This window comes from Pelophylax lessonae (assembly GCF_965119305.1).
Source record: "Pelophylax lessonae genome assembly, chromosome: 12".
NCBI classification, from domain to species: Eukaryota; Metazoa; Chordata; class Amphibia; order Anura; family Ranidae; genus Pelophylax; species Pelophylax lessonae.
Window position 1 is genome coordinate 15,211,578 of NC_138779.1, and position 16,012 is coordinate 15,227,589.

Sequence of the window (16,012 nt, forward strand, 5' to 3'; positions counted from 1 at the left end):
AGCCGCCAATCACGGCACAGTGCTGTGAAAAAATGGCAAGGGCGGCCGTTCCTTCAGAGCGCATGCGCCAGTGATGTCATTGGCTGCATGCAGAAGTAAATATCTACTAAACAGTTCATGTTTAGGAGATATTTACAGTACCTATAGGTAAGCCTTAATATAGGATCATCTATAGGTACAAGTTACAGAGGAAGCTTTACCTCCTCTTTAAGCAGTGGCTCTAGGGGACGTGTGAAACAAGGCCCCGGGGCCCCACCAGGCCATTTCATGTTGACCTCGCACCTCTCCTGCAGCTGCTGCGTCCCCCCCTCCTTGTCCCAGTAGTTGGCAGCTGAGAGTACAGAATGCCTCCTACAGATCCTGTGCCTCTCTGTGACCCCCCCACCCCCTCCGCAATCTCTGCCTTCCCTTGTTTTAGCATTGAGAACACTCCTCCAGACCCTGCACTTTCTGCTTCCAAGCTTAGCCCCCTTTTTAAAAAGGGACTTGGTCTCAATGAATAATAATAGCACCCCAAGAGCAGGATAAAAGCAAGCAAAGGGCTGCTGTTTGGAGACACTGATAGAGGAAGATTTGCTAAAACTTGTGCACACAGAACCAGATGCAGCTCTGCATTGTAACCAATCAGCTTCCAGGTTTAAATGTCAAAGTTTAACCACTTCTGGACGGGAAGGATTTGCCCCCTTAATGACCAGGCTATTTTTTTTTTTTTTTTTTTTTTGCGATTCAGCACTGTGGTATTTTAACTGACAATTGTGCGATGATGTACCCAAATAAAATTGATTTTCCCCACAAACAGAGCTTTCTTTTGGTGGTATTTGATCACCTGTGCGATTTTTATATTTTGCGCTATAAACAAAAAAAGACCAAACCATTCTGAAAAAATTTTTTTTTTTTATATTATATATATATATATATATATATATATATTATATATATATATATATATATATCTATCTATATATATTATATATATATATATATATATATATATATATATATATATATCTATCTATATCAGACAACCCTCTCCAAGAGGCATCAGCGACCAGCCGTACCAGATCGTCGTAGAAAGACCGGCAAGGCCAGTCTGGAGCCACTAGGATGACCGGAATCACTTCTGCGTTGATCCCGCTTAGTAGTCTCTGCAGAAGCTGGAGAGGAGGAAAGGCGTAAATCAGATGATACTGACTCCAAGGAGCCACTAAAGCGTCTGTAGCAACGTCTAGAGCACGGGGGGCAAACACAAGGCCCGCGGGCTGAATCCAGCCCGCCAGGCCTTTTTATGCGGCCCGCGTGGCGGGCGCTGTCTGCCACCTCTTTATTACATAAATACATTCCCCGGCGCCGCCTGTGTTTGTGCACATGCGCGGCCGGCCTCCAAGGAGACCTCTCGCGCTCCCTCTGTCCTAGCGGCGCCAGCTGATTGAGCCGAGCGCATGCCCAGCCGGCCAGTCTCCTGCTCTCTCTCTCCTCAGTCCCTCTAGTGGCGCCGGCTAGTAGTGTCAGTGGTTTTTTTTTTTTTCTGTCAGTGAGCTGCACCCCGAGTGCAGGCTTTTTCCCCAATACACAGGCAGGGGTTTACCAGAGCTGGGACAGATAGGAAGGTAAGAGAAAGCACAGATGTCAGTTTTTTTTGGGGGGGCCAGGGTGGGGTGGTGAGGGCTGTGGAGGCAGGTGGGAGAATGGGAGCAGAGCGCACTCCTGAGCCCCGTACCCAGCGCACGCGAAAACTCTGCACGCAACCCTGCACTCCGCACGCAACCCCGCACTCCTGAACTCCACACGCCATACACAACCCCGCACTCCACACGCAACTCCGCACTCCTGAACTCCGCACTCTGTACCCAGCGCACTCCTGAACTCCGCACTCTGTACCCAGCGCACTCCTGAACTCCGCACTCTGTACCCAGCGCACTCCTGAACCCCGCACTCCGTACAACTGGCCCTTTGAGGGCAACTTTATTGCTGATGCGGCCCCCAATGAATTTGAGTTTGACACCCCTGGTCTAGAGGATCCAGAGACTGTGCCACAAACCACTGAACCTTCATGTTGAGTCGAGAGGCCAACAGATCCGCCTCTGGATTACTCCACCGGAGACACAACTGATGAAACACCTCTGGATGAAGAGACCATTCTCCCTGGTTTAAACGCCTGTTGACAGATAGTCCGCTTGCCAATTTTCCACCCCTGGAATATGCACAGCAGAGAGGGCTGGGAACAAATCTTTCTGCCCACCTTAGAATGCTGGCTACTTCCTGAGCCGCCAGGACAATTCTTACGCCCCCCTGGTGATTGACATAGGCCATGGCTGTAGCATTGTCCAATTGAATCCGCACAAGACACCCCTAGAGAGGACTTGTCCAATGATGCAGACAAAGTCTGATCCCTCGGAGCTCCAGTACATTGATAGGTAGTCTGGACTCTTCCTGAGACGAGACCCCCTGAGCACAAACTGTGCCGAGGATGCCTCCTCACCTGGACAGGTGAATGCAAGTCCGAAGAGACGCCCGTCTGCTAGTCAGCAAAAGCCAAATTGCCTCCTGCAACTTTTGAAGTTTCTCCCAAGGAAGAAACACTCTGGCTGAGGATGAGTCCAGAGTCAGACCCAGATAGACTAGGCTTGTGGATGGAACCAGGGCAGACTTCTGAAGATTCAAAATCTAACTGAACTCCCTCAGCATTTGCAGAGTAATCTCCAAGGCAGACGAAGACTCTGCTCATAAAAGCAGATCATCCAGGTACCCCAGTACCACAATCCCCCACTGACGCAGTAATGTTAGAACCAGGGCCGACACTTTCGTGAAGACCCAAGAAGTGGAAGTGAGACCAAAGGGTAACGTCACCAATTAATGCTCCTCGTCTATGGCAAAGCGGAGGAAACGCTGATTGGCATATTATTGGGATGTGAAGGTAGGCATCCTTGATGTTGATGGAGACGAGGAAATCCCCCTGATGTAGGGACGCCACTACCATGCGCATGGACTCCATGCGGAACATCTGTACCCGCACAAAGTGGTTTAGCGCCTTGAGGTCCAGTATTGGGCGCACCTTGCCCTCCTTCCTGGGAACCGTAAACAGGTTTGAGTAAAAACCTTGAAAACGTTCCGACTTTGGAGACAGAACAATCACCCCTTGAAGTAACAAACCTTGCACCGCCCCATAGAGATCCTTTAAGCGATCTGGGGATAAGTGCAGGTTGGAAAGGAAGAACCTTTCCGGAGGATATGATTGAAACTTCACCTTGTAGCCGGAGCGAATGACTTTGTGCACCCACTTGTCCTGGATCAGGGAGGTCCATGGATGCAGAAAGCAGCGAAGACATTCCCCCGCCCCAGACAAAACTGAATACCTATAGCAGGAAGTGAGATACCCCCAGGGACTGCCCCATAGGGGTGTTCAAGCTTTTTCTCTGCCTAGTCTCATACTCCTGTAGGGGGCAGTATAACCCTATGGTCAAGAAGATGAAGAGCTGTTAGTCAAAGAACGAAAGAGAAACGGGTGGTGCCGGTACCCCCTGTAGATTATGTCTATTTGCTTTGTAGTTGATGTTACATTTTTTTTTTTTTTAAATAAAAACTTCTTTTCTGATAAAAAAAAAAAAAAAAGAACGAAAGAGAAAAAAGGGTTTAATAACAATAAGTAAAAAAAAAAAAACCTTCAGCCTTTACAACCCTTTACAACCATTTTAATATACAGAGATCCATTCTGTGATGTAAGGTTACAAAATGTGTGTTCTAATCTGCAGCCAGTAACAATTTTCTACAACCAAAAATAACTCAAAATATCCCCCCCCCCCTCACATCCACGGTGGCCGTGCGCTCGGTACGCGGTGTACAGAAGGCTCCCGGAAATCTAATTGTAAAATATTACATTTTTACTCCATGGGTATATAATGAGTTTGGACATTTAATTTGAAAATTAAATACTTTCCCCTCCCTGATGAAGACCTCCTCCTCTCCCCTCCCTGATGAAGACCTCCTCCTCTCCCCTCCCTGATGAAGACCTCCTCCTCCTCCTCTCCCCTCCCTGATGAAGACCTCCTCCTCCTCCTCTCCCCTCCCTGATGAAGACCTCCTCCTCTCCCCTCCCTGATGAAGACCTCCTCCTCCTCCTCTCCCCTCCCTGATGAAGACCTCCTCCTCTCCCCTCCCTGATGAAGACCTCCTCCTCCTCCTCTCCCCTCCCTGATGAAGACCTCCTCCTCCTCCTCCTCTCCCCTCCCTGATGAAGACCTCCTCCTCTCCCCTCCCCTCCCTGATGAAGACCTCCTCCTCCTCCTCTCCCCTCCCTGATGAAGACCTCCTCCTCCTCTCACCTCCCTGATGAAGACCTCCTCCTCCTCCCCCCTCCCTGATGAAGACCTCCTCCTCCTCCTCCTCTCCCCTCCCTGATGAAGACCTCCTCCTCCTCTCCCTGATGAAGACCTCCTCCTCCTCTCCCCTCCCTGATGAAGACCTCCTCCTCCTCTCCCCTCCCTGATGAAGACCTCCTCCTCCTCCTCCTCTCCCCTCCCTGATGAAGACCTCCTCCTCCTCTCCCCTCCCTGATGAAGACCTCCTCCTCCTCCTCCTCTCCCCTCCCTGATGAAGACCTCCTCCTCCTCCTCCTCTCCCCTCCCTGATGAAGACCTCCTCCTCCTCCTCCTCCTCTCCCCTCCCTGATGAAGACCTCCTCCTCCTCCTCCTCCTCTCCCCTCCCTGATGAAGACCTCCTCCTCCTCCTCCTCCTCTCCCCTCCCTGATGAAGACCTCCTCCTCCTCCTCCTCCTCTCCCCTCCCTGATGAAGACCTCCTCCTCCTCCTCCTCCTCTCCCCTCCCTGATGAAGACCTCCTCCTCCTCCTCCTCCTCTCCCCTCCCTGATGAAGACCTCCTCCTCCTCCTCCTCCTCTCCCCTCCCTGATGAAGACCTCCTCCTCCTCCTCCTCCTCTCCCCTCCCTGATGAAGACCTCCTCCTCCTCCTCTCCCCTCCCTGATGAAGACCTCCTCCTCCTCCTCCTCCTCTCCCCTCCCTGATGAAGACCTCCTCCTCCTCCTCCTCCTCTCCCCTCCCTGATGAAGACCTCCTCCTCCTCCTCCTCCTCTCCCCTCCCTGATGAAGACCTCCTCCTCCTCCTCCTCCTCTCCCCTCCCTGATGAAGACCTCCTCCTCCTCCTCTCCCCTCCCCTCCCTGATGAAGACCTCCTCCTCCTCCTCTCCCCTCCCTGATGAAGACCTCCTCCTCCTCCTCCTCCTCTCCCCTCCCTGATGAAGACCTCCTCCTCCTCCTCCTCCTCTCCCCTCCCTGATGAAGACCTCCTCCTCCTCCTCCTCCTCTCCCCCTCCCTGATGAAGACCTCCTCCTCCTCCTCCTCCTCTCCCCTCCCTGATGAAGTACTCTGACCTCCTCCTCCTCCTCCCCCCCCCTGGGCCTCTCCCTTCCCTGATGAAGACCTCCTCCTCCTCCTCCACCTCTCCCCTCCCCTGATGAAGACCTCCTCCTCCTCCTCTCCCCTCCCTGATGAAGACCTCCTCCTCCTCCTCCTCCTCTCCCCTCCCTGATGAAGACCTCCTCCTCCTCCTCCTCCTCTCCCCTCCCTGATAAAGACCTCCTCCTCCTCCTCCTCCTCTCCCCTCCCTGATGAAGACCTCCTCCTCCTCCTCCTCCTCTCCCCTCCCTGATGAAGACCTCCTCCTCCTCCTCCTCCTCTCCCCTCCCTGATGAAGACCTCCTCCTCCTCCTCCTCTCCCCTCCCTGATGAAGACCTCCTCCTCCTCCTCCTCCTCTCCCCTCCCTGATGAAGACCTCCTCCTCCTCCTCTCCCCTCCCTGATGAAGACCTCCTCCTCCTCCTCTCCCCTCCCTGATGAAGACCTCCTCCTCCTCCTCTCCCCTCCCTGATGAAGACCTCCTCCTCCTCCTCTCCCCTCCCTGATGAAGACCTCCTCCTCCTCCTCTCCCCTCCCTGATGAAGACCTCCTCCTCCTCTCCCCTCCCTGATGAAGACCTCCTCCTCCTCCTCTCCCCTCCCTGATGAAGACCTCCTCCTCCTCCTCTCCCCTCCCTGATGAAGACCTCCTCCTCCTCCTCCTCCTCTCCCCTCCCTGATGAAGACCTCCTCCTCCTCCTCTCCCCTCCCTGATGAAGACCTCCTCCTCCTCTCCCCTCCCTGATGAAGACCTCCTCCTCCTCCTCCTCTCCCCTCCCTGATGAAGACCTCCTCCTCCTCCTCCTCTTCCCCTCCCTGATGAAGACCTCCTCCTCCTCCTCCTCTCCCCTCCCTGATGAAGACCTCCTCCTCCTCCTCCTCTCCCCTCCCTGATGAAGACCTCCTCCTCCTCCTCCTCTCCCCTCCCTGATGAAGACCTCCTCCTCCTCCTCTCCCCTCCCTGATGAAGACCTCCTCCTCCTCCTCTCCCCTCCCTGATGAAGACCTCCTCCTCCTCCTCTCCCCTCCCTGATGAAGACCTCCTCCTCCTCCTCTCCCCTCCCTGATGAAGACCTCCTCCTCCTCCTCTCCCCTCCCTGATGAAGACCTCCTCCTCCTCCTCTCCCCTCCCTGATGAAGACCTCCTCCTCCTCCTCTCCCATCCCTGATGAAGACCTCCTCCTCCTCTCCCCTCCCTGATGAAGACCTCCTCCTCCTCTCCCCTCCCTGATGAAGACCTCCTCCTCCTCTCCCCTCCCTGATGAAGACGACCTCCTCTCTGTCTGACTGCTGCCCCAATGCTGTGGTCACAGGCACTCTGACATCATCGTGTACAAGGCAGCATCAGCAGTCCTGCATTGTAAGTGAGGACACCCAGGGCCAGCCCACAACCTGAAGCATCAGAGGAAAGTGGAAAGCTGGCTGAAGGATTTAAAGGGTATAAGGCAAGAAAAATACTTTTTAATGGCACTGTAGATAAAAGTGAGCAATAAACTCCCCTCCCCCCCAAAAAAAAAAAAAACATAGTAGCTTACCCCCCTGCAGTATAAGGGGTAGAACACTATAGGCAAAACTTTTTTTATCTTTAGCAGAGTAATGGAAGTTTAAAGCCCGTCAGAAGTTTTATTTTTTTCCCCTCCATGATCTGTCCCCCATTGCAAAGATTCCCCTTTACTTCCTGTCCCATAACCAAACAGGAAGTGAGAGGGAATCTTTCCAAATTAACCACTTGCCTACCTACCACCTTCACCCCCTTCCCTCCCAGGCCAATTTTCAGCTTTCAGCGCAGTCACGCTTTGAATGACAATTGCGCGGTCATGTAACACTGTACCCATATGAAATCATAATTTTGTTCCCCACACACAAATAGAGCTTTCTTTTGGTTGCATTTAATCACTGCTAGGGTTTTTATTTAATTCTTTTTTTTTTTTTTTTTTAGAAAAAATACCCCAAAAGTTTAGTTTCTGTCAATTAACTTTGTAAATAAGTAATTTTTCTCCTTCCCCCGATTGGCACTAAAGAGCACTGATAGGCTTCACTGACGGGGTGGCACTCTAGTGGGCATAAGAGCTGCACGATTATTCAGGGGAGGGGGAAAAAACATTGCAATCTCGATTTACCCCCCCCCCCCCCCCCTCACAATTTACTCGATTCTTACAGGGCCGCTTTTGCTCACTCACAGCTGTCAAAAAAAAAAGAAGAGCCCCTGCAAATGTTTATCAACATTGTTAAGGCTGGTAGATAACTATAAACACAATGTATCTTTTCATTCCTTAGATCAAAGGAATTAACTTCTGTCGGTAAGCCAGGGCAGCTTAACCTCTTAGTGCCGGTTCACACTAGGGCGACCTGTGAGGCGACCTGGTCGCCTCACAGGTCGCCTCCCATAGGGAAGCTGCGGACCCGTTCTAATAGGAGCGACAAGTCGCTCCGACCTAGAAAAAGGGTCCGGAGGTTCTTTGGGGCGACCCGGAGGCGACCGCCATAGACTTCAATGTTATGAAGTCCGTGGCGGCCGCTCCGAGGTAGCAGCACGCTGCTCGCACCGCGACCTCGAAGGTCGCCCCTATGTGAACGGGGGCTTAAAGAAAGGCCCTGTTCACACCTGAGTGTATTTCAGTAAAACGCTCATCTCTGAAGTCTCAAAATACCCAACAAGCAAAATCCCATTCATTTCAATGGTCCCTGTTTACATCTGAGCGTTTGGTCTCCAGAAGAAAAACGCCTGAAGCTCAAAAAAGTATATGAGCTTCTTTTTTGGCAGATTACAAGCGTTTTTTGTGAGATGTCAATGCCTTCCTCCAAACACCTGCAAGAGACTCCTGAAAAAAGCCAGAAAAAAAAAAAACACCTGAAACCGATACGCTCAGGGGTGAATGGAGCCTTAGCCTTTTTCTGACACTTGTTGCTTACAAGTTAAAATCAGTGTCTTTTTTGCTAGAAAAATTACTTAGAACCCCCCAAACATTATAATTATATATATATATATATATATATATATATATATATATACACACACACACACACACACACACACACACATACATTTTATAATTTTTTATAGCAGAGATCCTAGAGAATAAAATGGCGATCGTTGCAATCTTTTATGTCACACTGTATTTGCGTAGAAGTATGTACGTTTTTTTTTTTTTTATGTTAATCCTCAATAAAGATATTTTGGAAAAAAAAAAATACACTTTAATGAATAAAAAAAAAAAAAAAAAAAAAAAAAAAAATGTAGAGTTTACCCAATTTATTTGTATAATGTAAAAGAGGTTATGCTGCGAATCATGATCTTTATTCTAAGCAGAAAAAAAAAATGCGATTCATTTTATCCAGAATCGTGCAGCTCTAATGGGCAATAATAGGCATTACAGATGGGCATCACTGATATGTGGCACTGACGGGCACTACTGACATGTGGGCACTACTGACAGGCACTACTGATATGTGGGCACTACTGATATGTGGGCACTACTGACAGGCATTACCGATATGTGGGCACTGACAGGCACTACTGATATGTGGGCACTACTGATATGTGGGCACTGACAGGCATCACTGATATGTGGGCACTGACAGGCATCACTGATATATGGGCACTACTGATATGTGGGCACTACTGATATGTGGGCACTACTGACAGGCACTACTGATATGTGGGCACTACTGATATGTGGGCACTACTGACAGGCACTACTGATATGTGGGCACTACTGACAGGCATTACCGATATGTGGGCACTGACAGGCACTACTGATATGTGGGCACTACTGATATGTGGGCACTGACAGGCACTACTGATATGTCTGATATGTGGGCACTACTGATATGTGGGCACTACTGATATGTCTGATATGTGGGCACTACTGACAGGCATTACTGACATGTGGGCACTACTGACAGGCATTACTGATATGTGGGCACTGACAGGCACTACTGATATGTGGGCACTGACAGGCATCACTGATATGTGGGCACTGACAGGCATCACTGATATGTGGGCACTGACATGCACTACTGATATGTGGGCACTACTGATATGTGGGCACTACTGATATGTGGGCACTACTGATATGTGGGCACTGACAGGCATTACTGATATGTGGGCACTACTGATATGTGGGCACTGACAGGCACTACTGATATGTCTGATATGTGGGCACTACTGATATGTGGGCACTACTGATATGTCTGATATGTGGGCACTACTGACATGTGGGCACTACTGACATGTGGGCACTACTGACATGTGGGCACTACTGACATGTGGGCACTACTGACAGGCATTACCGATATGTGGGCACTGACAGGCACTACTGATATGTGGGCACTACTGATATGTGGGCACTGACAGGCATCACTGATATGTGGCACTGACAGGCATCACTGATATGTGGGCACTGACATGCACTACTGATATGTGGGCACTACTGATATGTGGGCACTACTGATATGTGGGCACTACTGATATGTGGGCACTACTGATATGTGGGCACTGACAGGCACTACTGATATGTCTGATATGTGGGCACTACTGATATGTGGGCACTACTGATATGTGGGCACTACTGATATGTGCACTACTGATATGTCACTACTGACAGGCACTACTGATATGTGGGCACTACTGATATGTGGGCACTACTGATATGTGGGCACTGACAGGCACTACTGATATGTGGGCACTACTGATATGTGGGCACTGACAGGCATCAATGATGGGCATTACTGATTACTGAGTGGTCCAGAAAATGGACAGAAGAGGAAGTGTTGTTTTTTTTCATCCAGGGGGGAGTTCTGTCAAAGTGTCACCAATGCAGGGGGGGGGGGGGGGGGAGTTACTAGGCTTTCCATGAAAAACTATTATTTAGGTGGGGTTATATTGATGGTCACTTTTAGGGTTCATTTGCATGTGTACAATGTTCAGTAAAACGTGTGTGTACCCACAATGCACCTGGGTATGTGTGGTGCGTTCTCTATGAGTGGAGCACCAGTATATCGTACAATAAAATGCAACACCCAACATTCCCATCATGTGCGTTGTCTTTCGGTGCGTTGGATGTAAAATGAATGGGACACCCGGATGCATCGCACTACCAACCACACATCCTCATGTATAACGAACGTATAAAAGCAGATCTATAATGTAAAGGGGCCCCCCCAGAGACTTATAAAAATCACCTGAAAGACCCCCCCCCCCCCCAAACAAGCAACCTTTCTAAACACAAAGCCAAGGACAGTAAAGACAGTTTCTAGTTTTCAGTGGGGGGGGGTTCGTCAGGACCAAGGATAGCAGAGGGAGGGGCCTGAGGCCCAAGAACACTATGGGGACACGCCGGGTCAATGATAAAGGGGGTCCACCAGGGCCAAGCTTATTGAGGGGGGGGGGGGGGGGGGGGACTTGCCGATGTCTGGTGGGACACGCCATGACTAAGGATAAGAGGGGCCCATCTGGGCCAAGTATATGGAGGTGGGAACTTTCCAGTGACACATAAAGAGGGGTCCCCCCAAGGCCAAGTGTATTAGGGGGACACGCCAGGGTCAAGGATAAAGAAGGGGGCACCCAGAGCCAAGTATATGGGGGGTGCCGGGGTAAGGATAAAGTGGGCCCACAGGACCAAATGAATGGGGGGGGGGGATTCACCGGGGTCAAGGATAAAGGGGGGCCCGCAGGGGCCAAGTATATAAGGGGACTCTCCGGGGTCAAGGATAAAGGGGGGCCCGCAGGGGCCAAGTATATAAGGGGACTCTCCGGGGTCAAGGATAAAGGGGGGCCCGCAGGGGCCAAGTATATAAGGGAACTCTTCGGGGTCAAGGATATAAGGGGACTCTCTGGGGTCAAGGATAAAGGGGGGACCGCAGGGGCCAAGTCTATAAGGGAACTCTTCGGGGTCAAGGATAAAGGGGGGCCCGTAGGGGCCAAGTATATAAGGGGACTCTCCGGGGTCAAGGATAAAGGGGGGCCCGCAGGGGCCAAGTATATAAGGGGACTCTCCGGGGTCAAGGATAAAGGGGGGCCCGCAGGGGCCAAGTATATAAGGGGACTCTTCGGGGTAAAGGATAAAGGGGGGCCCGCAGGGGCCAAGTATATAAGGGGACTCTCCGGGGTAAAGGATAAAGGGGGGCCCGCAGGGGCCAAGTATATAAGGGAACTCTTCGGGGTCAAGGATATAAGGGGACTCTCTGGGGTCAAGGATAAAGGGGGGACCGCAGGGGCCAAGTCTATAAGGGAACTCTTCGGGGTCAAGGATAAAGGGGGGCCCGTAGGGGCCAAGTATATAAGGGGACTCTCCGGGGTCAAGGATAAAGGGGGGCCCGCAGGGGCCAAGTATATAAGGGGACTCTTCGGGGTAAAGGATAAAGGGGGGCCCGCAGGGGCCAAGTATATAAGGGAACTCTTCGGGGTCAAGGATAAAGGGGGGCCCGCAGGGGCCAAGTATATAAGGGGACTCTCCGGGGTAAAGGATAAAGGGGGGCCCGCAGGGGCCAAGTATATAAGGGAACTCTCCGGGGTCAAGGATAAAGGGGGGCCCGCAGGGGCCAAGTATATAAGGGAACTCTTCGGGGTCAAGGATATAAGGGGACTCTCTGGGGTCAAGGATAAAGGGGGGACCGCAGGGGCCAAGTCTATAAGGGAACTCTTCGGGGTCAAGGATAAAGGGGGGCCCGTAGGGGCCAAGTATATAAGGGGACTCTCCGGGGTCAAGGATAAAGGGGGGCCCGCAGGGGCCAAGTATATAAGGGAACTCTTCGGGGTCAAGGATAAAGGGGGGCCCGTAGGGGCCAAGTATATAAGGGGACTCTCCGGGGTCAAGGATAAAGGGGGGCCCGCAGGGGCCAAGTATATAAGGGGACTCTCCGGGGTAAAGGATAAAGGGGGGCCCGCAGGGGCCAAGTATATAAGGGAACTCTTCGGGGTCAAGGATATAAGGGGACTCTCTGGGGTCAAGGATAAAGGGGGGACCGCAGGGGCCAAGTCTATAAGGGAACTCTTCGGGGTCAAGGATAAAGGGGGGCCCGTAGGGGCCAAGTATATAAGGGGACTCTCCGGGGTCAAGGATAAAGGGGGGCCCGCAGGGGCCAAGTATATAAGGGAACTCTTCGGGGTAAAGGATAAAGGGGGGCCCGCAGGGGCCAAGTATATAAGGGAACTCTTCGGGGTCAAGGATAAAGGGGGGCCCGTAGGGGCCAAGTATATAAGGGGACTCTCCGGGGTCAAGGATAAAGGGGGGCCCGCAGGGGCCAAGTATATAAGGGGACTCTTCGGGGTAAAGGATAAAGGGGGGCCCGCAGGGGCCAAGTATATAAGGGAACTCTTCGGGGTCAAGGATAAAGGGGGGCCCGCAGGGGCCAAGTATATAAGGGGACTCTCCGGGGTAAAGGATAAAGGGGGGCCCGCAGGGGCCAAGTATATAAGGGAACTCTCCGGGGTCAAGGATAAAGGGGGGCCCGCAGGGGCCAAGTATATAAGGGAACTCTTCGGGGTCAAGGATATAAGGGGACTCTCTGGGGTCAAGGATAAAGGGGGGACCGCAGGGGCCAAGTCTATAAGGGAACTCTTCGGGGTCAAGGATAAAGGGGGGCCCGTAGGGGCCAAGTATATAAGGGGACTCTCCGGGGTCAAGGATAAAGGGGGGCCCGCAGGGGCCAAGTATATAAGGGAACTCTTCGGGGTCAAGGATAAAGGGGGGCCCGTAGGGGCCAAGTATATAAGGGGACTCTCCGGGGTCAAGGATAAAGGGGGGCCCGCAGGGGCCAAGTATATAAGGGGACTCTTCGGGGTAAAGGATAAAGGGGGGCCCGCAGGGGCCAAGTATATAAGGGAACTCTTCGGGGTCAAGGATAAAGGGGGGCCCGCAGGGGCCAAGTATATAAGGGGACTCTCCGGGGTAAAGGATAAAGGGGGGCCCGCAGGGGCCAAGTATATAAGGGAACTCTCCGGGGTCAAGGATAAAGGGGGGCCCGCAGGGGCCAAGTATATAAGGGAACTCTTCGGGGTCAAGGATATAAGGGGACTCTCTGGGGTCAAGGATAAAGGGGGGACCGCAGGGGCCAAGTCTATAAGGGAACTCTTCGGGGTCAAGGATAAAGGGGGGCCCGTAGGGGCCAAGTATATAAGGGGACTCTTCGGGGTCAAGGATAAAGGGGGGCCCGTAGGGGCCAAGTATATAAGGGGACTCTCCGGGGTCAAGGATAAAGGGGGGCCCGCAGGGGCCAAGTATATAAGGGAACTCTCCGGGGTCAAGGATAAAGGGGGGCCCGCAGGGGCCAAGTATATAAGGGAACTCTTCGGGGTCAAGGATAAAGGGGGGCCCGTAGGGGCCAAGTATATAAGGGGACTCTCCGGGGTCAAGGATAAAGGGGGGCCCGCAGGGGCCAAGTATATAAGGGGACTCTTCGGGGTAAAGGATAAAGGGGGGCCCGCAGGGGCCAAGTATATAAGGGAACTCTTCGGGGTCAAGGATAAAGGGGGGCCCGCAGGGGCCAAGTATATAAGGGAACTCTTCGGGGTCAAGGATAAAGGGGGGCCCGCAGGGGCCAAGTATATAAGGGGACTCTCCGGGGTAAAGGATAAAGGGGGGCCCGCAGGGGCCAAGTATATAAGGGAACTCTCCGGGGTCAAGGATAAAGGGGGGCCCGCAGGGGCCAAGTATATAAGGGAACTCTTCGGGGTCAAGGATATAAGGGGACTCTCTGGGGTCAAGGATAAAGGGGGGACCGCAGGGGCCAAGTCTATAAGGGAACTCTTCGGGGTCAAGGATAAAGGGGGGCCCGTAGGGGCCAAGTATATAAGGGGACTCTTCGGGGTCAAGGATAAAGGGGGGCCCGTAGGGGCCAAGTATATAAGGGGACTCTCCGGGGTCAAGGATAAAGGGGGGCCCGCAGGGGCCAAGTATATAAGGGAACTCTCCGGGGTCAAGGATAAAGGGGGGCCCGCAGGGGCCAAGTATATAAGGGAACTCTTCGGGGTCAAGGATAAAGGGGGGCCCGTAGGGGCCAAGTATATAAGGGGACTCTCCGGGGTCAAGGATAAAGGGGGGCCCGCAGGGGCCAAGTATATAAGGGGACTCTTCGGGGTAAAGGATAAAGGGGGGCCCGCAGGGGCCAAGTATATAAGGGAACTCTTCGGGGTCAAGGATAAAGGGGGGCCCGCAGGGGCCAAGTATATAAGGGAACTCTTCGGGGTCAAGGATAAAGGGGGGCCCGCAGGGGCCAAGTATATAAGGGGACTCTCCGGGGTAAAGGATAAAGGGGGGCCCGCAGGGGCCAAGTATATAAGGGAACTCTCCGGGGTCAAGGATAAAGGGGGGCCCGCAGGGGCCAAGTATATAAGGGAACTCTTCGGGGTCAAGGATATAAGGGGACTCTCTGGGGTCAAGGATAAAGGGGGGACCGCAGGGGCCAAGTCTATAAGGGAACTCTTCGGGGTCAAGGATAAAGGGGGGCCCGTAGGGGCCAAGTATATAAGGGGACTCTTCGGAGTCAAGGATAAAGGGGGGCCCGTAGGGGCCAAGTATATAAGGGGACTCTCCGGGGTCAAGGATAAAGGGGGGCCCGCAGGGGCCAAGTATATAAGGGAACTCTCCGGGGTCAAGGATAAAGGGGGGCCCGCAGGGGCCAAGTATATAAGGGAACTCTTCGGGGTCAAGGATAAAGGGGGGCCCGTAGGGGCCAAGTATATAAGGGGACTCTCCGGGGTCAAGGATAAAGGGGGGCCCGCAGGGGCCAAGTATATAAGGGGACTCTTCGGGGTAAAGGATAAAGGGGGGCCCGCAGGGGCCAAGTATATAAGGGAACTCTTCGGGGTCAAGGATATAAGGGGACTCTCTGGGGTCAAGGATAAAGGGGGGCCTGCAGAGGCCAAATATATGGGGGACTCAATGGGGTCAAAAATGACAGGGGACCCCACAAGGGCCACAAATAAAGGAGGGCTCAGAGCTCCTGTCACCCTCCAGGAAGGTCACAGTCATGCTCCCAGTGAAGTCAGGCGATGGAGGGCGCTGTGCTCCTCTCCTGATCTCACACCTCCCCCCCCAGCCTTCCCCACCACCCTCTCCTGTCATTGGACGGAGATTCTCCTCATCCCAGCACACACCGGCTGTCCTGTCCCGGGGTCACCTCTCCACATCGGCATACCGGCTTCCCCTCACCCCCGCTCCTCCTCCAACCCCCAGCCACAGCCCAGCCCTCCCCCCACCATCACTCCCCCGGCCCGGCTCACCTCCCTCCTGACGTTTAGCAGCGCGTAGTAGTCATCGTTGTCCACCTCTTCCTCCATAAAGGCGGCCGCCATCTTCCTCACCTTTCACCTCAACCACCGAGTTCGCCGGGAACACAGAGCGGCCGCAGTAGAGGAGCGCTCCGCACAGCGGCATCTGCAGGATGGCGGGGGAACTGCACGGCGCTCTATGAGGCGGTTCAGTGGACGGGCTGGCTGTGAGCAGGGGCGTGGCTTCAGGTGGAGCTGTCACTCTAATTATAGAAGGAAGAACACAATTCCTATCAATAGAATAAAGTCGATTACAAAAAAATGAAAAAATTATTGGCACTGGGTGCACAAATATTAAATGAAAAAAAAATATATATAGATTTATATA

At 52.7% G+C, this 16,012-nt stretch overlaps 1 protein-coding gene across 1 annotated transcript in view; it reads right to left on the reverse strand.

The window, feature by feature from the left end:
- Positions 1 to 15,759, reverse strand: part of DNAJC11 (DnaJ heat shock protein family (Hsp40) member C11) — a 280,622-nt gene extending 264,863 nt beyond the window's left edge. Inside the window, exon 1 of the mRNA XM_082273316.1 lies at positions 15,637 to 15,759. Coding sequence (XP_082129442.1) covers positions 15,637 to 15,708 — 72 coding nt within the window. The 5' untranslated portion in view covers positions 15,709 to 15,759. The remainder of the gene's footprint in view (positions 1 to 15,636) is intronic.
- Between the last annotated feature and the right edge of the window lie 253 nt (positions 15,760 to 16,012).